Source organism: Candoia aspera, chromosome 1 (genome assembly GCF_035149785.1).
Source record: "Candoia aspera isolate rCanAsp1 chromosome 1, rCanAsp1.hap2, whole genome shotgun sequence".
Lineage (NCBI taxonomy): Eukaryota > Metazoa > Chordata > Lepidosauria > Squamata > Boidae > Candoia > Candoia aspera.
In genome coordinates this window covers 321,360,832-321,382,246 of record NC_086153.1, presented here as the reverse complement: position 1 = coordinate 321,382,246, position 21,415 = coordinate 321,360,832, and the positions used below count along the sequence as shown (strand labels likewise).

The 21,415-nt window shown below is 38.1% G+C and overlaps 1 protein-coding gene across 1 annotated transcript in view; it reads left to right on the top strand.

Moving 5' to 3' along the window:
* The window catches only part of ARID4A (AT-rich interaction domain 4A), a 68,837-nt gene that overhangs the window by 13,047 nt on the left and 34,375 nt on the right, over positions 1 to 21,415 (top strand). Inside the window, exons 8-11 of the mRNA XM_063290479.1 lie at positions 1,995 to 2,127; positions 7,010 to 7,089; positions 10,263 to 10,330; positions 11,117 to 11,286. Of these exons, the coding sequence (XP_063146549.1) occupies positions 1,995 to 2,127; positions 7,010 to 7,089; positions 10,263 to 10,330; positions 11,117 to 11,286 (451 nt within the window). The remainder of the gene's footprint in view (positions 1 to 1,994; positions 2,128 to 7,009; positions 7,090 to 10,262; positions 10,331 to 11,116; positions 11,287 to 21,415) is intronic.

Sequence of the window (21,415 nt, the reverse complement as noted above, 5' to 3'; positions counted from 1 at the left end):
AACCTATGTGCTAAGCAAGAGTAGATGTCTTCCTGGATTTCTCCCAAATTTAGATGTCTATGCTGTAGGGTATCTTAGAAATGCATTTCTAGTCCCTTGTGCTGTGAAAAGGTTTAAAATGTGATGGAGAAAGAAGTTTAAGTGAACAGAGGGCAGGATTTCCTATGCTTGTTATTCAGTATCTGACAGTGCAGGAACATATTATGCAAAATTTGACACACTTATATAGTGTGCATTATTTATGTAATTGTGAGTTTAGCTTTCCTTTGAGCAAGTCTGTTTTTTATTTCTTTGTGCATGTTCCTAATTGGCATATTCCATTGTTTTAAAGAGGGTATGAGCTTAAACAGTGGACCATCTGAGTAGGTAGACATATTCCTGAGTGCCGATATCCGCTGGATAATGGAAAAAGCCAGGGAGTTTCAGAAAAACATCTATTTCTGTTTTATTGACTATTCTAAAGCCTTTGACTATGTGGACCATAACAAATTGTGGCAAGTTCTTGGCAATATGGGGATACCAAGTCATCTTGTCTGCCTCCTGAAGAATCTGTATAACAACCACTAGCAACAGTAAGAACAGACCACGGAACAACGGTCTGGTTTAGATTGGGAAAGGAGTGTGGCAGGATTGTATACTCTCACCCTACCTATTCAACTTGTATGCAGAACACATCATGCAACATGCTGGGCTTGAGGAATCCAAGGCTGGAGTTAAAATCGCTGGAAGAAACATTAACAATCTCAGATATGCAGATGATATCACTTTGATGGCTGAAAGCGAAGAGGAACTGAGGAGCCTTATGATGAAGGTGAAAGAAGAAAGTGCAAAAGCTGGCTTGCAGCTAAACCTCAAAAAAAACCAAGATTATGGCAACCAGCCTGATTGATAACTGGCAAATAGAGGGAGAAAATGTAGAAGCAGTGAAAGACTTTGTATTTCTAGGTGCGAAGATTACTGCAGACACTGACTGCAGCCAGGAAATCAGAAGACGTTTAATTCTTGGGAGGAGAGCAATGACAAATCTCGATAAAATAGTTAAGAGCAGAGACATCACACTGACAACAAAGGTCCGCATAGTTAAAGCAATGGTGTTCCCCGTAGTAACATGGCTGCGAGAGCTGGACCATAAGGAAGGCTGAGAGAAGGAAGATCGATGCTTTTGAACTGTGGTGTTGGAGGAAAATTCTGAGAGTGCCTTGGACTGCAAGAAGATCAAACCAGTCCATCCTCCAGGAAATAAAGCCAGACTGCTCACTTGAGGGAATGATATTAAAGGCAAAAGTGCTTTGGCCACATAATGAGAAGACAGGACAGCCTGGAGAAGAAGATGATGCTGGGGAGAGTGGAAGGCAAAAGGAAGAGGGGCCAACCAAGGGCAAGATGGGTAGATGATATTCTAGAGGTGATGGACTCGACCTTGGGAGAGCTGGGGGTGGCCATGACTGACAGGAAGCTCTGGTGTGGGCTGGTCCATGAAGTCACGAAGAGTCGGAAGCGACTGAATGAATGAACAACAACAAAAGCAATAGGACAGCTCTTAAATCCTCTAGATCAGTGTTTCTCCACCTCAGCAACTTTGAGAGGTCTGGACTTCAACTCCCAGAATTCGGTAGCAAGCATGCTAGCTGGAGAATTCTGGGAGTTGAAATCCACATATCTTAAAGTTGTTGAGATTGAGAAATATTGCCCTTGACTAAAACATCATAGCTCAACGTATGGGTAGAAGCATAGAAATCCGGTGATTCCCAATTGTCAACTAAGTATTTCCTTTCAGCAACATTGGTAAATTAGCACCAGAACCTCTACTGATGCTACTCTGTAAAGGTGACACTCTACTCTTTGCTAAATTGTTTCCCACAAAATAGATTGCCAAGAAAGAGCCCCTGCCATATTGAGCTCAACATCCAATGGCTATGATGAAGTTATAGTCTCTTTTTGAGTATTACTTCCACATTCTGACAGTGTAAACCCTTATATGCCTAATCCTTTAGTAATGAAGATGAAAAGGAGGAAGAAAGTAGTGAGGAGGAAGAGGAAGATAAGAGACGTCTTAATGATGAATTGCTTGGTAAAATTGTCAGTGTGGTATCCAGTACTGAAAAGGCAGAGTGGTATCCAGCTTTGGTGAGTAAGAAGTATTTAAAAGTCTTAAGAATGAAAATGAAATGTTTTTCAAATTCAAGAAGTTTGCATCTTGGGGGCACAATGCTTCACCTTCAAGTTTGTATTTTTCTTTCTAGCTCAAAAGCTGCTAGCCATTATTTAGAATTTATGTAATTTATAGAATATCATTATAGTGAAACCTGTTTTCATGTCAGCTGACTCTGAGAGTATGTCAAAAACTCTTTGACTCCCACTTCCAATTTTCATTTGAACTTCCCTATAAATATATTCTAAAAGCTAGTAAAGGTGTCAGACTGGCAGAGGGGAGACCCAGGTTAAAATCTAACCTTTGCTTTGACTTTGAACCACCACTCTTTTTCATTCTAACCTATCTCACAGGATTATTGTGGGTAAAATGAGAGGATGGGGCTCTGTGACTCTTCTTTGAGCTCCTGGACAAAAAAAACAAGATAGAAATCTAACCAATAAAATGGTGGTATTCTACAAAAATCAAACTTTCTGTCTTTTGGATTTATATGCTGTCCACTCCCTTTACAGTTGTAGCAGCATACAGAGATACAATACACCATCCCCACCAACAGTATTAAAACATGAGTCAAGATGTGAGATGGGCAGCCGTATAAATCCAATGAATGAGTGAATGTATGACAGACAGAAAAGCACCAAACAAAAAAGCAGCAGTGAAAGGCCTAAGTAAATATGTTTTGAGGCTACTTGTAAATGTAACAAGTAGTGTTGTTTCAACTCTCTGGCTATTTTATTAATTTTATTCAAATTTGTTATAGCCCCCCAACTCCAGTGGACTCTGGGCAGCATACAAAACCAAAAAATCCAATAAAACATAAAACCACACAGGCGGTCCAGATTAAAACAGTCTTAAAAGCAACACAAATCAAACAAAACAGGCCCCCCAAAATACAATAATACATTAACTCCAGACCTAGGGCCAAAGCCAGGTTTAAAGAGTTTCTGGAATCCTAGGAGAGGGGATGCTATCCTTATCTCTGGAGGATGCTGTTCCAGAGGATGGGGCTCTGGAAGAGAAGGCATGCTTACTTGGTCCCGCAAGATGACAACATTTAACTGAGGGGACCTGGAGTGCACTCAGTCTGCCGGAATGAACTGGGTGGGCAGAAACGATTGGAGATAAGCAGTCCCTCAGATATCCAGGCCCTATACCATACCGGGTTTTATAGGTAATAAAAGCACCTTGAATTGCACTTGGAAGCCAACTGGCAACCAATGCAGCTCATGTAGCAGTGGTGACACATGGGCATACTGAAAGGTTCCTGTTACTGTTTGCACCACTGCATTTTGAACCAGCAGAAGCTTCCAGGTGGTCTTCAAGGGCAGCCCCATATAGAGCGCATTGCAATAATCCAACTGTGAGGTGACCAGGGCATGAGTGACTATCTGATGGGTATCCTGATTGAGGAAAGGGTACAACTGGCACACTGGGTGAACCTGTACAAAGGCCTTCCTGGCCACAGCTACCACCTGTTCTTAAAGCAGTAGTGTGAGTCCAGAAAGACCCCCAAGTTGTGTACCAGTCTTGAGTGGGGAAATGCAGCCCCATCCAAGACCAACTTTGGTAACATCCCCAACCCTCAGGGTCCAAACAGCCACAGCCACTCAGTCTTGTTAGGATTGAGTCAAAGTCTGTTCCGCCTCATCCAGCCTCCAGACACTGGGTCGATACATCAATAGCTTCACCTGTGCAGCTCAGGATTGAGATATAAAGCTGGGATCATCAGCATACTGATGATACTGAACTGGCGGATGACCTCACCCAGTGGTTTCATGTGGATGTTAAACAGGAGAGGGGAGAGCATCGAGTCCTGAGACATCCCACACATAAGGGCCTGTGGATGCAATCTCTCCCCCCCCCAACACCAACTGGAACCAACCACTGAGGAAGGATATGAACCACTGGAGCACAATGCCTCGCGCTCCTAAACCCCCACAGTCGATTCAGAAGGATATTGCGGTAAACAGTGTTGAAAGCTGCTGAGAGGAACACTAGGATGGATGCACCACCCCCATCCTGGCTCCGTAAGGGTCATCAACAAGCACAACCAGTGCTGTCTCCATATTGTAGCTTGGTCTGAAACCAGACTGAAATAGGACCAGCAATGACCTCTTGAGGAAGGGACATACTACTGCCTCCTTCAAGGCTGGTGGGACCACCCCCTCTCTCAAAGAGGCTGAAACCACCTCAAGGACATACCCTGTGGTCACTTCCCAGATTGCCTTAATAATCTAGGAGGGGCCAGGATCTAATAAATAGGTGGCCGGAGTAACAGACAGAAGGACCTTGTGTACTGCCATGGGTGTGACAGAATCAAACTCAGTCCAAATAACATCATAAAACTCTGCCTGAGCAAATTACTTGGACTTGCCTAGTCAGTGTCCAAGTGAACCTGAGTGACTCACCTGCTAGACTGCTTGAATATTCCTCACCTAGGACCTGCAGATGATCCTGTGATCCAGCCACCCCCAGTGGGTTGGCTAACAGCAGATGCAATAAGGGCAGAGAAATAGCAGTATTTTGCCGTCCTTATCGCTGTAATGTATGCCCTTACTCGAGTTCAATTGGATTCACTCTTTGTCTTTCTCCAGTGGCGCTCCAAGTGTTGCTTCTGGTGTTTCATCTACTGGAGCTCATCAGAAAACTAAGCACCCCAGGATTGGCACACAGAGAGAGGCCGTATGGAGTAATCTGGCCCAGGGCCTCAGTCACATGCCTATTCCAGGCTATAGCCAAGACCTCGGCTGAACTGCCTGACAGGTCTTCGGGAAAAACCCCAAGCTCCCTCTGGAGCCCAACAGAGTCCATCAGTTGCCCGAGGAGGGCCAACATAACAGGCCCTTCTCCCTGTGGAGGTGGATGGTCCCAGAGAATCAGGGGGCAACCAAAGAATGACCTGTCCATGCCAATGGACTGATGGTAATGTCCTCCAACACCAGGTCGCAATGTAACTGCCCTGAGACATTTGTTCTATAAATCCTGACATAATGGGGAAAAAAGAATTGATTCTATTGATAACCTTAGAGTATGGAATGAGTTATATGGGAGTAGAAAGGCTTGTAAATAGCTTGGCTTTAGGTCAAGTAGAGCATTATTTAATATTATGAGCTCTTCAGATTGGACTCAGAGAGTAGTCAGCCTCTGTTGAAGCTGTTGAAGATGGGGATAATGTGGAAGCTCTAAGAAGTATTACCGAATAGCCGTGCTGCTGCATTCTGAGCCAGTTGCAGTTTTTGAACTGTCGTCAGGATCCATTCCATGAAGTGGTCATTGAATAGTCCATTATTGAGGTCATCAGTAAATGAGTCACCAATGTTGGATCTGTTTCTTCTAAATTGGGATGTTAAATAATAGGCACAATCTTGTAGGGAGCCCCACAATAGTTCCTAAGGGGTTGTGCAGAAACCTTCCAATATTTTCCAGCAATAATTCTTCATAAGCTTGACTGAATATAGAACATTGGACACTGACAGATCCTTATTAAAATCAGTCAGGTCCAATGATGTTGTAAACAAGGTCCCTACCACTGTTTCTGTTAGGATAATGGGAAAATCTACCAACAAAAAAAGCAGTGACCATTGGTAGGGTAGAGATTTTAGAGGCCCTTAAAAGCCAAGCAGGTGAGAGATTTAATATCTATCTTGCATGAACAAATCCAAGAACCTTATTTGCTTTGTTAGGAGGCAAGCAATAAAATGGAATCAGTGCAATGGAATAGGTAGGTAGATTATTGTCTAAAGTGATGAATCCAGGTAGTATTGTCCTCAAAGAATCATACAATCTCCTCACAGTATAGCTCGGATGATATTAAGATGCTGCCCACTGGGCTGGATCATCTGCTTGATAAAACTCCCATGTATGTTCTCCACATATGCAAGTAGGGAGGAAATCTGTAGCTGCTGCTTCTTTGTAAATGCCATGGCAAACTCAATTCCTACATTGAATTGGGAAGTGGACTTGATGGCCTGAATGACTCATTTCAACTACTTGATTGCATAATACCATTTAGTTCCACCTTAAGTCAGAAATTTCTTCAAGATTAAATGTCTGGGACATATGTAGGTTAACGGCAAAAATAATCCTGAGAAATGTTTCAGTTTAATCATACAATTGTTAAAATCTGACATGCTTAAATCTTGTTTCTTCTAAAGCTAAATAAAGCTCATAGGTTGGGTAAAAACTTTATATAGGAAGGGTTTTTTTGGTAGCACTGCACAAGGATTTGCATCGCATTCTGAGATAGCTCAGTCCTAGTTCTATCTGTTTCTCCTGACCCCACTCCACTCTTCTCCATCTTCTTCACTTTTCTCCACCTAGGACCATTGTATCATCAGGGAAATACCTGGCATATAAACTATATCTTTCAGAGAAAGCAAAATAATTTATTATTGACAGTAATTCCAATACTGTTGTTAGAATTGAATGCTAATTGGCTCCCCATCTTCCACAGCTTTCCTTTAAGTACAAGAGAATGGTGCTAGATCAGACTCATCACACTATTAAATTCATAGGGCAATTACTGCATTTATGTGGCAATGAGTTCCATTTGTTACCGTGTGAATAGTGTGATATACATGTTCTTGTTCTAAATTTAATATTAACTATATATAATTTATAATTATATTATAAATATATTATAATATATATTATAATATATTAATAATACAATTTATCTAAAGAGAGGAGACAAAATTCTCTTCATAGTGATTCCTTGTATTTTTTCTAGAAAATTGTTGTGACTGGGAGTTGACATAACAAAGTTGGAACCTTGTTTACATAAACTGATTTTTTTTTGACCTAATGGAAAAGGTAATGGAAAATGCTCACTCTAAAGTGTTTTACTTGAAACTCCAGGTGTTATCCCCCAGCTGCAGCGATGACATTTTAGTGAAAAAGGACCAGTGTTTAGTTCGATCTTTTGCAGATTCCAAATTGTGAGTAATTTTTAGACAACCTTCCTATATAGCGCTGAGAATTTGTGTGTGTGTGTGTGTACTGAACTGCAGAAGTGTGAATTTTGGATCTGAAGTGGGCAAAGTTGCTTCAGATCCATTGTACATGTATCTTTCCTGTATCTGCTGGTTGCTCCTTAAAGGAGCTATTAAGATGCTAACAATTATTCTACGTGAAATACAGAAATATAGAAACTTTTCTACTTGATCCAGATACAATGCAAGAATGGCACAGTTAATAGTCTGAATATATTAAGACACTAATAAAAAATTAACTGTGCATTTTATATATTTCTATTTCTGGATTTTTAGTTTCTGTTCTGGTTTTTCTGCAGCTTTTAGCTTATAAATATATATTGACTTTATCTTTTAATAAGTAACTTAGAAGCAGAAAACCAGGAAGAAGTGACTTAAAAGTATTTAATAGGGAACTATTTATTTATTTTACTGAGTTTGAGATGATCCTGGGGCAAGTACAACTATTTTGGAAGTCTTCATTATTGGTGACATTGAAAAATTATATGCTATGGGTAAAGTCACAAACCATGACTGACAAAGCATATTAGCTGAATATGTGTTACACAGCCAAACCAAACAAATTGTATCATTAATTAGTACAGTATATGAACCCGGTCTATAAATTCTGAGTATAGGCACTGACCAAACAAAAAGTACTGAAATAATGCATAGAAGATATTTCTAAATAATGTATAGCCCATTTATTCTTTATAGTTTATTTATGTCTTAAAGCTATCTTGAAATGATATGTAAAGAGTTATTGTCCTAACAACCAGGAAACACACTGAGACAAGGAACTGGTCTCTAATATTTATTGCTAGTACTTAACAGGAATCCTAACAAACTGAAGAAGCGTGGGGAAAACCCAGACATATAACCCCCAAGGGTTAAGGCGGTCCCGATCTGTGTCTCTTTGAATGGCTGAACAATTCATCAGTGCTACGCATGCGCTTGACAGTCTGGATGGGAGCCCCCTGCTCGCCATCCTTACTCATGACAGTTATTTTGACTTGTGCTAGAAAAATTACTTTTCCTCTACTCCTGACTTACTCAGAAATTCATCAGGTAAAAATATAACAAATTAAGCAGGCACCTAGATTCATTCTTGCAGAAAATTTCACATTTGTGCATCAAGAATGCATAAGAATATATAATTCTTGACTTTTTCTGGAGAAGTTCCATTACTGGTGCCTGCCCTTAACACCTTATTAATACATATCAGGGCTATGCTGAGCATTGAACTTTGCTTCTTTGCTGTAAGAACAGAACAAGAAAGTTCTGTTAAGTAAAGTATTTAGTGTTTAGAGGTGTGTATTAAATTATTTCTCAATTATATTTCATTTAATTTCATATATGCATTTTAAAGCAATTAATGTTTTTAATCCAAAACAATACCAACAGTTCTATATTGATCCCTTTTTCACAGAATAAGTGCATGATGCAAGAGAAGTTAAAATTCACTAAACGAAATCATGTGCTTCTGAGAAGAAGGGCCATCCATAATAGTTCATTTTTCTTTTCCATTCTGCTAGTGCATCTTTAACTTTCAGTCCAACTGACTTTTCAAGTCAAAATATAGCTCTAGATAAATACTGATAAACCTTGATAACTGCACCTATATTTCTGGCAATTTGGAAGGATAGCATATACTTCAGATTAATCTAGCAGAAATACCAAACATACAGATATTCATACATTTGAAGATAGCTTGTTATAAATGGACAATACTTTCACATGGTGGTCTCTTTGTAGATCTTACAGTGCTTTACCACTTATACAGTCAGCATATGCAGCAACAATTTTGTCAAGTGAGTTACTATTCCATTTCTGTAGAATTGGATTCCAAACTCTGGGGTATTGGCTTGATCAACCCCCCCCAGTAAATCCATGGTAGAACTGGAATTTGAACCCAGGTCCGTGTTTTGTGCTCTATTCTTTAGGCCTGATCTAATGTTGTCTTACAAGGTAGGCAAACCAAAGTAGTCAAATTTAAAGACAAGCTATTTATTTATTTATTTGTTTGTTTTACAAGATTTGTATGGTCGCCCATCTTAAAACAACTCTGGGAGGCTCATAGTGATAAAAACTAAAAACCCAGTGCTTCGATCCACCTCCCAGAGGCCCCCAACAACTCTCTGTGGGCTCTACCAATCTACCCCAGTGCCTGTGAAAAGAGCCATGTTTTAATGGCCTTCCAGAAGGCTGACAGGGGGTGGGCATGCCGGATTGCTGGGGGGAGTGTATTCCATAAGGTAAGGGGCAGCCATGGAAAAGCTGTGACATTGTTTTATTTATCTATTTGTTAGCTTGTATTCCACCATAATCACACTCTAGGCAGCTTACAGTATATAGTTAAAGACACCAGATAATGGCTAAAAAGGAACAGATGAGATCAGAAGAATACATGGTGCATATGAAGGAGAAGAATAGGTTCGAACATCCCCTGCCAAAAACTTCCATTGGGTGCCATCTTACCTGATGATTAATAAATTAAATTTATTTGTTTTTAAACATATTTCTATGTTGCTGCAGTCAGAGTCTCAGCAGCTTCTATAGAAAAAACACAAGCTTACACATGGTAAAAAAAAAACATCCACTAAAACAGTACAAAAGTAAAAATGTCCGAAAGAAGATAATGATAAATAAGAGTAGAGATGGCCACATTCACATCAGGGGAAATTGTTGTGGAATGGTTCACTCGTCAAGAATTTCTGAAAGACCAGCAAAGAGGAGCCAGCCTGATCTCTGTGGGGAGGCTGTTCCACAACATCAGGGCTGCGATAGAAAAGCAGTGTCACCTCTCCTGAGCCTCCCCAGTTTCTTCCTGGTCAAGTTAATTGGTTGGGCCAATACTGATGGGAGCAGGTATTTATTTAATTAATTAAAATCTTGTGATAGGTGCCTAACATACTCTTTCAAAATGTTGTATTTAATATTATATGTGAGAACATAACTTTGCTAAATGTTAAATGCTGAAATAACATTTCCATGGAGAACAGAGATAGTGCAAATTTTTATCATTGGCAATACAAGTAACACCCTGAAAGGAATACTGTTTAAAAAGAAAGACTTAAGAGAAATATAAGTCAGCCAACTTTTTAGGACAAACATAATGGAAATAATTAATTTTATTGCAGTTATTCAGTAGCAAGAAAGGACACTGAGGAATTAGACTTTACAAAAGCTGAGCTGTCTTCTAATAAAGGTAAATGTCAACATTTGTTAATTAGATTATTAATAAGTTAATTGATTGTGCAGTATATATGTTAATCACCATATTATGTTCTTAACGTGAAAGAAGATACACAGTTGCAGGTAATGCCAAATGGTTATTGATGGCCCTGTTTGTGCTGTACTCAATTCTGATCCCAAGCTCAACTGGCAAGAAGCAAGATCAGTGAAGTACAGAATTCTAAAATACAGTTGTATATGCTAGATTTATCATAACAAAATGATAGATCGCCACTGACATATAGAAGATAATCTTACATACGAATATGTAATCACTATTTCAGAGGTATTTTGTAAAGAAAGTTTGCTTGACAAGCTATAGCAGCTTTGTTTTATCACAGGAATTGAATATTGCCACATTAGAACATTACATGTTCAGAGGGATGAAAGTTATGATGAGCTGATACTCTAATGTCCAGGCATCTTGCAATAATCAATGAATAATAAGAAAGTTTCACTGGCACCATCATAAATACATCAGTAACTAATGAACAATTTGTGGGTATTTTAATATAATTAATTTTCTTCAAGATTTAACATCTGGGACATAAGCTAATGGCAACAATAAGCCTGAGAAATGTATCAGTTGTTAGAAACTTACATGCTTAAATCTTACATCTTCTAGAGCTAAATAAAGTTCAGCGCTGAATTTTGTAACAATCTGAAATCAAAACGGCTCAGCAAAGAAGGAGGGTTAGTACTGATTGGCAATAATGAAGTGTTGATCCTGAATACCTTGATGGGTCATTTTCTTCCCAAGGGGTACAAGAGGCAAGCTTATTCTTCCATTGGAAAACTATTCCTGCTAATTGGAGGATGGACATGCGTGAAATCTTGGAATCCTCCAGCAGTGATGAAGAAGATGGAGGAGAGACTGGAAGTAATGATGAAGAAGAAGAAAAGGGAGAACAAAAAGAGGAAGAAGTAGTGGTGAGTATGTTAGCTTTTTTGTCTGGTATGTTTTAACCAGACATACAACCACTCTTATTTGTCCCTCATATAATATAGCTCCTCAAATGCATTATTTGAATTAAGAAAAATCATAGCCTTCAGTTTCTCTGATCTGGCACCAGCCAGATTATCTGGAAATCCTATATGGCTCAAAACTCTAGGAATCTGGAGGATGTCAGGTTGAGGGAAGCTATTTTCATAAAAACAAGGTTCAGTGTGTTTAGTTGCGTTTGCCGTTTTAATGATGAAAACTGAATTAGAAAGCAAAAAAACTGACAGTGACTGTGTAAAAAAACTAAGCCAAGTTGCTGGAAAACTATCTTATTGGTAACGAGCTAGCTTGATGGTGCATACTTCCAGGTCATTCCCACTTAGCTTTTTCTGCAAATGGGAGCAATTACAGTCACTAGGAATTTAAATTATCATAGCTTAATGTGAACATTTGAACCTGGACACCTAGTTTGAACTCTCCTCTAACGAGTAATTTTGGAAGCTATGCTTGCTTGTTACCAATTATCCAAAGTTCTCATGATTTCTTTCTTTTGTGAATCTATGACTAATGAATGAGAGAAATGGGGAAAACCTCTAGATTCTCGTATCACTAGTCATTTGAGGAGCTTGACGCCTTCTGAAGGGAGATAATTTTTGCCCAGTAACAGTGAAAGACATAAGAATGGACATGTTTTAGTAAACTGTGTAAGAAAGGAATGCTGTCTTTCTAGTAATAACAAAAATCATGATTATGTGACTCAAATGAGGTTAGTGAAAGGAACAAGAAACATATACATTCAACCTGGGATCTTTCCTCCACTTAAAAACCTTTCTGAAAACTACAGAGATGCACCAGAAGATAGTAGGGCTGTGCAGTGCTTCGTATTTGATTCTGAAAAGGTGCTTCAGGTTTCAAGGGGGCACAAATATATCTGCTACTCCTTAAAGCAGCCATGTTTTTTTTCCCTTGGGATAGATCTGAAATGTTGCACAACCCAAATAAATATTGTACACATGAGAGATTACCTAATTCTATTGTATGTACTTGTAAGGATATACTTACATTATAATTAGATTACATACTTTATTTATTTATTATTTATTCCAATTTCTATCACCGCCCATCTCCCCCTGAAAAGGGGGACTCTGGGCAGTTTACAAGAAAATTAACCATTTAAAAGCATCAATATATAAAATTACAAAGTAAGCAATCGAGATACTAAAATAATAAATATAAATATAAAATCCAAGTGGAGGAGATTACAGGTCTTCAAATCCTTCTGGAAGGCCGGGAGCAAAGGGGCCTGCCTCACCTCCAGGGGCAGAATGTTCCAAAGGGCAGGTGCCACTGCAGAGAAGGCTCGCCTCCTGGACCCTGCCAGGTGGAATTCCCTTGCTGACGGGATCTGTAGCATGCCCTCTGTGCATGACCGGGTGGGACGGGTCGATGTTATGGGGATGAGACAGTCCCTCAGGTACCCTGGCCCTATGCCATGTAGGGCTTTAAAGGTCAACCAACACCTTGAATTGGACCTGGAAGCAGACTGGCACCCAGTGCAGCTCGCGCAGCAGTGATGTCACATGTGCCGATCTTGGGGCACTCATAACTGCCCATGCGGCTGCATTCTGGACCAATACATTCTCTCCTTGAGACTTAAATCCTGAGAAGAAAAAAGGTTAATATTTTAGAAGACACTTGAGTGTCTTCTAACACTAAAGCATGGCTTAACTGTGGCATCACCTCATACAGCATGTTTGTTTGTTTGTATTGCTAAGCTCAAATACCATTTTGTTTGTAGCTCTCTGTGTACCCTTGTGTTTCAAGGTATATGAGTTGCTACATTCTGAGATCACTTGTTCCCATAATTCTCTCAAATTTCATTATTTTTTGCTTTTAGAATACAGAATCACATCCAAATGTTAGAATCTTCCCTATAAGGCCCTTCTTTTATCTGAGCAGTTTCTATTTACTAGTTGTTGTTGTTTTGCCTGTACAAGCTATCAGCTTTAAGGCACAACATCTGTGGGAATCAAGAACTGAACTTCATGATGTATAAATTCTTCTAAATCTTTTTTCTTTTTGCATTCATGATTCTGGACTTTTATACTTAAGTAATATACCTTGGATTTTCCACTTCATCCTATAAAAGAAAAATGTACCATAATTTTTTATATATAATACCTTGGTGAAGAGGTATGATTCTTTTGATTTTCTCTAGACTTTTAAACTGTTTAATATTTTTCATAGCTGGACCTTTTTCACTATACTGTAGTATGAAAATGGATTCTGCCAAATCTAGTTTAAATTGAGAGTTTTTTCTCTCCTATTTTGAGGAAGCTGTCTCTTGGGCACTGGCTGATTTTGCCAGAATTTGGATGCCAAGTAGGGTTAAAGTAAAGGTAAAGGTTTCCCTCGACGTAAAGTCCAGTCGTGTCCGACTCTAGGGGGCGGTGCTCATCTCCGTTTCTAAGCCTTAGAGCCGGCGTTGTCATAGACACTTCCGGGTCATGTGGCCAGCATGACTCACGGAACGCCGTTACCTTCCCGCCAAAGCGGTACCTATTGATCTACTCACATTTGCATGTTTTCGAACTGCTAGGTGAGCAGGAGCTGGGACGAGCAACGGGAGCTCACCCCGCCGCGCGGTTTCGAACCGCCGACCTTCCGATCGGCAGCTCAGCGGTACTACTACTATTACTGTTATTATTATTATTATTATTTTAAAAAACATCCCAGAAGGTGGCAGTGCCTCAGTGGAAAACTGCATGGGTGAGTTCATGAAATTAGAAGATATAGAACCTGACTTAAAGGAGCTTACTTTTCTGAAAATAAAAAGGCAAAGGCCCCTGAAGAAAATCTGTTCATTATAATAGATGAGGAACCTATAGTATGAAGACTATAATAAGTCAGTATAGTGTAAACATGGTTGTAGCATCATTTATGCCAAAATGTCTTGTCTTATCCTTGCAAAAGTGCTGAAAATGCTGAAATGGGCATATGATAATCTGACTCCTTTTTTTGGACAGTTGGTCATTTATTAGAAAAAGGATGGGGGGGTTGTGTTGTAACCCAATGGAGTGTTGTCTGAGTGTTTAAATTGAATATAGCAAAGCTTCAGGGCTTATTCCTCCGTCCTTCTTAGAAATACAGAACTGTTTACTGGAGGAAGAAACCAAGAGGTCATGTTATTTATCAACAACACCTCAAACTATTTTGGTAGACGGTAGAGTCCACACCGCCTGGAAAACCACATATTATTAAAGATGTTTTTGTATGTGGCAGGCCAGAATTTGCCTCAAATTTATTTTGATTGAGAGATGCAAATCAGAATTACTGGTTCAGATGACAAGCAGCTAAATGTACCTTGGATGGGTATATCTGCAGCTTATTAGCCATGTTCGCTAACATGCTAGCTATCAGGAGGAATCAGAGCTGCTAAATTATAATCTAAACTACAGTAATTCTTACTTGTTACATCATGTGCACGGTCTGCATATGTTCACTGCATTAATATTCTGTGTGTGAGGGATACCAGCTTTTTAGAAGAAAATGGCAACAATTACTTCCTAAAGGTAATACAAAGTTTGTTATGCAAACAGGATAAATAGTATTTTTTTTAAAAAACAAAACCAAACCTCACCCATGCACTGATCTTCCTAATTCAAAGCCCACTTGGCTATTACACATGTGAGAGTTTTTATGAGATTCTGGGTTAACCTCAGCACCTTCGTTTGTGGTATGGGATAGAATTACCTGCTTTCATACTGTTTCTAATATGGTATTCAAGAGAGATTTTATTCTCTAATCATGACTACAGTATGAACTTCTGATTTAAAAAGGAGAACTGTGATGCACTCTTACATCTTGTGAGTCCTCTGAGTTTAAAGTGGGACATCTGATGTGTACTGGCTACACTTAATCTCCCTCCATTTCTGGCAAAGTGATACGGCTTGTGAAAAGCTTTTAAATCCCAATTTAAAAGTGACCTTCTGTTCTTCTGACTTGTGATAGTCAGCAAGGCCTCATTATTTCTATGCTTGTTTCTGTGTGTCACCCACCCCACCCCATGATACTTTTAAGGTACATGGCAGGGGAACACTGTAACATTCCCTTTTCTTGTTTACACCATACATCTTACCTATCCTCATGTCTGTATGTTTTGGGACTGCAACTTCTAGGATGCTGGTGGAGAATTAGTCCCGCCTTAGGCAGGAAAGCCGGCTGGATGACCTTGGGCCAGTCTCTGACTCTCAGCCCAACCCACCTCACGGGATTGTTGTTGTGGGGAAAATAGGAGGAGGAAGGAGTGTTAGGTAAGTTCACCGCCTTGAGTTATTTATAAAAATAATAAAGGCGGGATAAAAAATAAAAAAATCTTCTAAGTGAGGGAATTGTCAGTGGATAATTAGAGCAGTGTTTCTCGACCTCAGGAAGTTTAAGATGTGTGGACTTCAACTCCCAGAATTCCCCAGGCAGCATGTGGGGATTCTGGGAGTTGAAGTCCACACATCTTAAACTTCCTGAGGTTGAGAAACACTGAATTAGAGATACAAAAAAGAAAAGCCAAAGCTGTTTCTTCAGAAAGTAATGATAAAATATTACATCTCTATTTTTACAAAGCAGAATTGTTTTCACTTTGTTTACCAAAGTTTTGCAGTTTGCATACTTTTAGGTTGTGTGGTTTTAAATGCTAGCCAAGATTGGAAAAAGAAAAACGAGTGAAATCTTGGAACTTTCTGAGATTGTGCATCCAACCCTTAAAGGTGAAATCTATTGAAAACAGAGAAGGAGAAGAAACTTGGATGGGTTAAAGTACAATCTTGTTTCCCTTTCACTTCCCCCTGGTAGTCTGTGGTCTTAATAAGGCTGAAAACAGAATGGCTGTTCATGGTTAGAGGCTGCCTACCGGGTTGCCATGGTAATGCACTGTTGGTTGCAAGTGAGCATGCTCAGAGAAGGGGAAGATTTAGCAGAGGCTTGGCAGACTGCCCGGGGAGGCTTACCAGATGCTTTGAAATGGGCTGTCTCTTTCTTTTCCTTTCATGTAATGTCTGATTTTTTTTTTTAACATGGGAGAGAATGTAAGCAATGCTGCATAACATTGGATTCTGTGCAGCAAGAGGAGGAACGCAAATATTTGCAAGTTAGGCTGAAGTGCATTGAGGCACCGTGAGCCGATTAGGTAGAAAAGCAAATGTAACCATTTTACATTTGAGAGAAAATGCAGCACCTGGGTAAGGACTATTTGCGGATTCAGGCTGTAGCTTTAACTATTTAGTCTGCCGTGGATATGGGCTTGGAAGAAGAAGGGTTGGGTTTAGATTTTGTAAGTTTCTGGTCTTTTTTCCGACATTTTCGTGATGCATGTATTTTTTTTCCTTTGCAAAACCGACAATTGGAATCTGGTTACAGCTTTGCTGTGCCATAAAATAATGGGTTTTAACAAAATGGAGTCACTTTCCACACAAACATGCTAATACTGAACAAAGTGTAAGAGCTTGATCGTTTGTGGAATGTGGAATCTCACCCTTCCCCCTCCCCCTCCCTCATGTTGTTATACACAGTTAATAGGCCACATTTTGCTGGGTGTGAACTGTTGCAGACTGCATTGCCTTTTAGTGCTAGCATTTGTAAATATCCTGCTGTTTTAGGTAAGTGAATAGAAGTGTAGTCTGTAAAAATGTTAGATGTTGTTGCTTGAAGCTGTTAGTTTGTTCTAAAGAGCTTTAGCTTTTCAAACAAAAGAGAAGGGGAGGAGAGGAGCTTTGCTGAAAAAAAAAAATGGCATTCCTGTGGATTTTTTCCCAAGCTAATTTGGAATAAAATAAACTGTTTGGCAAATATGGGAATGTAACGTAAAAAAAAGATTACTAGAAAAAAATCTGCTGAATATATTGTTTCATGGGGCAGTAGAGATTATTTCTCTTAAAAAAAATTAGAAGAAGAATGTAGGTGTGGAAACGGTACATTTCTATGCTGTCAGCAGAAAAATCAACATATTGAATGCTTAAAATTATAATTTAAAATTTTTAACACATTCACTGCCCTTAGTCTTTCTCCATCTCCATTCCTGTTTTCCACATATGAAAGGAATATTCAGAATGGTTTTAAAAAAAAATTTCAAAAGCAAAATGCAGTCATAAGGAAGCCAGTAGGTAGGTAGACACCTTGTGACTTCTATATCTTAATTTTTTAAAAAAATCATCTATGTTTCACATTTAAAAGGATATCGTTCTTTATTAAGCAAGTACAATGTTTGAAGTGGCCTTTGTACAAAATTTTTGTCAGATATTTTTACTGTATGTTTGGACAATGCAGTCAGCCCAGGAATAATTGACCAATTCTTAGGAAAATAACTTAGGTCCAATACACCGGTTATTGCCTTACTCATTACAGTAGTGTTTAAGGGTCCAGTCCTGTCTTCTTGAGATAGATGGATTGAGCTGCAGCGGCAGCAATCCCTTCCCATTACTTTTCAATGTACTGTATGTGATTAGAAATTTGAACTCAGGACTTCCTTGCTGAAACCTAAGCTGCTTTTCATTGAATACTGTAATAGAAGTCTGTAAAAATACATTTAATAGAGATTATATAAACTAATCTGAGGAAATTTGAGGAAATGGTCACTAAATCATCCAGAAATCTGCTTACATAGAATATTTATGACACCTCTAATAGTTGTGTGTCTCTTGTGTGATGTGATTTGGGATACTTAACAAGGATCCCAAACTTGTCCCTGTATTTCTAAACCTAATTTTCTGCTACTGCTGTGCATTAAGATACTTTAACCCAAACAAAAAGGGGCTCTCTTTTTTGTCATTATCCAAAAAGAGTGTACAGTATGTGAATTTGGAAGAGCTTTAATATATTGCTTTTTAGTAACAATTGAAAGCTTTCATCTTGAAATTTTACCAGTTTTGAAAGCTATTATGATTTTCTTTCTTTTAACTAAAATCAGCATCTCTTTCTTCAGAGATTGACCAGTTAATTTCAGATTTGAACACTAGGATCCTATTCTTTGAAATATTAATCAGGTTTATCTGTATGATAGCATTAGTCACTTTTCTTTTTAAAACACTGCTCTGTGGACTTCATACTGAATCAAAATGGGTCCATGTTATTTAGTTTAAAAAGTTAAAATGCTTTTATTCAGAAAGTTAGAGCAAATATTTTATTTTTTTTCCCTCCTGATTACTTTTAGGTTCATTTCTCATTGGGTACAATAGTTTATTAGGAATCTTATTCTAGGCAAGGATATGTTGTTAATTTCAGTTCTTAATGGCTGGTTTTCAACATCATAGTAGCATTATATCCTGAATTTGATGAAACTCTTAACTTAGTATTTTAAGACTGAAAACAATAATTTTATTAGCAAGTAGCATATGCTATTTTTCGGGCTATATCATGTAATTGATGTTAGGGGATTGTTACTAAAACTGCTTAGTTTTGTTGCTACAGAAGGTATGTTAACCAAGCATACAAAGCAGAGAATTATGCTTTGCAGTTCCTTAAAACCTTGTAAACATAAAATAAATCAAGGGGTTGCATCTCCTTTTGATTTTCAGTGTCTTGTATGTGCCAGAATGTACTGCAGCCCAAAATTGCAATATCCATTGACTCTTGTGTCCTTGCTGAAAGGTGTTTGTATGTACATTGGATGAGATTTTTTCTGCATTGAACATGTTTGATTCTGTCCAGCAATTTAATTGTATTTCATTAACAAATGTAATACTGCATTTTTCTTAAGAGACAAAAACTAAATTATAACTTTTCCAGAACATTGTAACATATCTTTATATATACAGCATAGTGATTTCTAATGAATATTATAACATTATTAATATTTTTGCGTAAAGCATACTTACCCACGTATAAATCTGGCTAATATAAATGTGTTCTTCCTCTCATATTTTAAACAAGGTGGTATAGGGCATCTGTCACAGTATGTGGTATCCTATACTGATAAATAATACACTATTATATTTTCTGCAATACCTACATATTCTTTTTATAGGGAAGCAAAAATAAGTGTTGTTTTCCAGTCTTTTTTCCTTTAGAATCTGTCTGTAATTTAAGTGCATATTAGCTATTACCATGTTCCATAACCTAGACAAAGGCTTCATCTCATTTAAAGTAGTTGTAAAGAAATGTAATTACTCAGTTGCTCAAATTCCTTGATAACATATAGAGGTTTATATATGTAAGAAGTTTCTATATTTTATTCTGTATAAGGAACAAACATGATGCTGAAAAATTAGACTAAAAGAAAACAGTAATGATTTTGCCTTAGTTAATCCCACTGCCTTCTAATCTGGAATAAACTCATGGAATTCTAGGAAGAAACAATTCCTTCATTAATTTAAAACAGCACATGGAAAGTGGTACTAGAGTTGAATACAGCTGGTTGTCAGTGGGTATATAAACACAGAAGTTTCAAAGAAGGAACTATACATTTACTTCATATTATCTTGTCTGATTCTTCAGAAGTCTATCTTACTACCATACCAAGTTAATTGAAAGTGATACTTCACAAGGACATTGTCGAGGACATACTAATGTCATCCAAATTGTGATATAGTATCCTAGAGGCCCATTTGCTGTATTTTGACAGAATTCTTTTGTACAGTTAATATTTGATTCAAAAATCTGTGTTTCTCTACTGCTTTTGAACTTTGAATTCTGTGAACGTAATTTTAGATTGTTCTCTTCTAATTTTATGCTGTACCATAGTTTAAATATTTTAGTACTTTATCTCTCTGGTAGGAAAATAAAATAGGTAAAATTTGTGTAGCTTTGTTTTTTCCAGATGAACATGTTTCATAAGGCTGTTTTCTGCAAGATAGTTTTCTGGAAAAGTACAGACAATTGAACCTTCATACACTTGCAGCTCCAAATCACATTTGTCTTGCCCTTCTTTGTTCAGTTTCCTCTTGAATGAAAAGAATCAAATTACCAATGGGCACACATTCAGAACTTCATATACACAGACTTTACTGAAAGCAACCAAAACCCTAGCATTTTAGTTGCTTTGGTGTTGCTCATATAAGGTCACCTTAGTCAACCTTTAAAATTCTGACAAAGTTACATTAAACTCAGAGGTAGAATTTTAACAAGAATATGATGGCTGGTGCAAAATGTGTAAGCAGTCATGAGGTCTAGGGAATTCATATGATGCCACTGGAGTTTATTAGATACATTGAGCAAAATGTCTACTGCAATTTGAATCAATATTGATTTTTATAATATATTTACAGAAACATAGGAAGAAGCACAAATTAATCTTACTACTATTTTTGTTTATGCGTAAAACCACATTATGCAGGATTTTAGGGGGGAACTATAGGAATGAAATACTACTTTGAAGACCAGTTTTGTGATATCTGATAGGGGCATTGATTTCCAATCTGTGTTCTGGAAATAATGAATTTGCTGCAAGAATAGTGTACGTGGTTCCTAATGCAGGCACCATTTTTTTTAAATTGTCAAAATCTTGAGGATATCTTGTAATATGGAGGCCATCTGCAGGAGTTACATGCGCTACAAGGCCTCACAGTGCTACCCTGCCAACCCCCGCAATGCACTGTTTCATGTGCTGGTGCTCAGAAGCTTTTAGTGTTGATGAAGTGATCTGCATTAAGGGAAGGTTTGGGAACCACTGAGCTAGCCTATTCTGTAGGTCTGTTTTCTTTGTAGACACAGAAGTCCCACTTATGCCCTTGATTGAGCTAGCTAATCTACAGATAATGGTTATAGGGTGCGGGCATGGAGAAATAACTATGTTTCATTCAAAACCCATTTGAAGGAAGAGCTGATAAAAGTACAATAATGAGAAATTTTAAAAAACGGTTTTTTGAAAGTATGTTTTAACAGAATTTTATGTTTGCCATATTTTGATGGGATTAGCTAATTCATAGCCAATATACTCTGGAAATAGAAATTTCATCCTAAGGATTTTTATAATCTGGTAGCAATCTCAAGTTGTAAATACCAACAAAATTAGGACATTAAATAACATGAGGGAGTTATTGGAATGCCTGGGGAGAGCTGAATTAGTATAGAAATGTTACAGAGACGTGCTCAGTAACCATAGAATGCTGACTGTTAATTTAATATCTA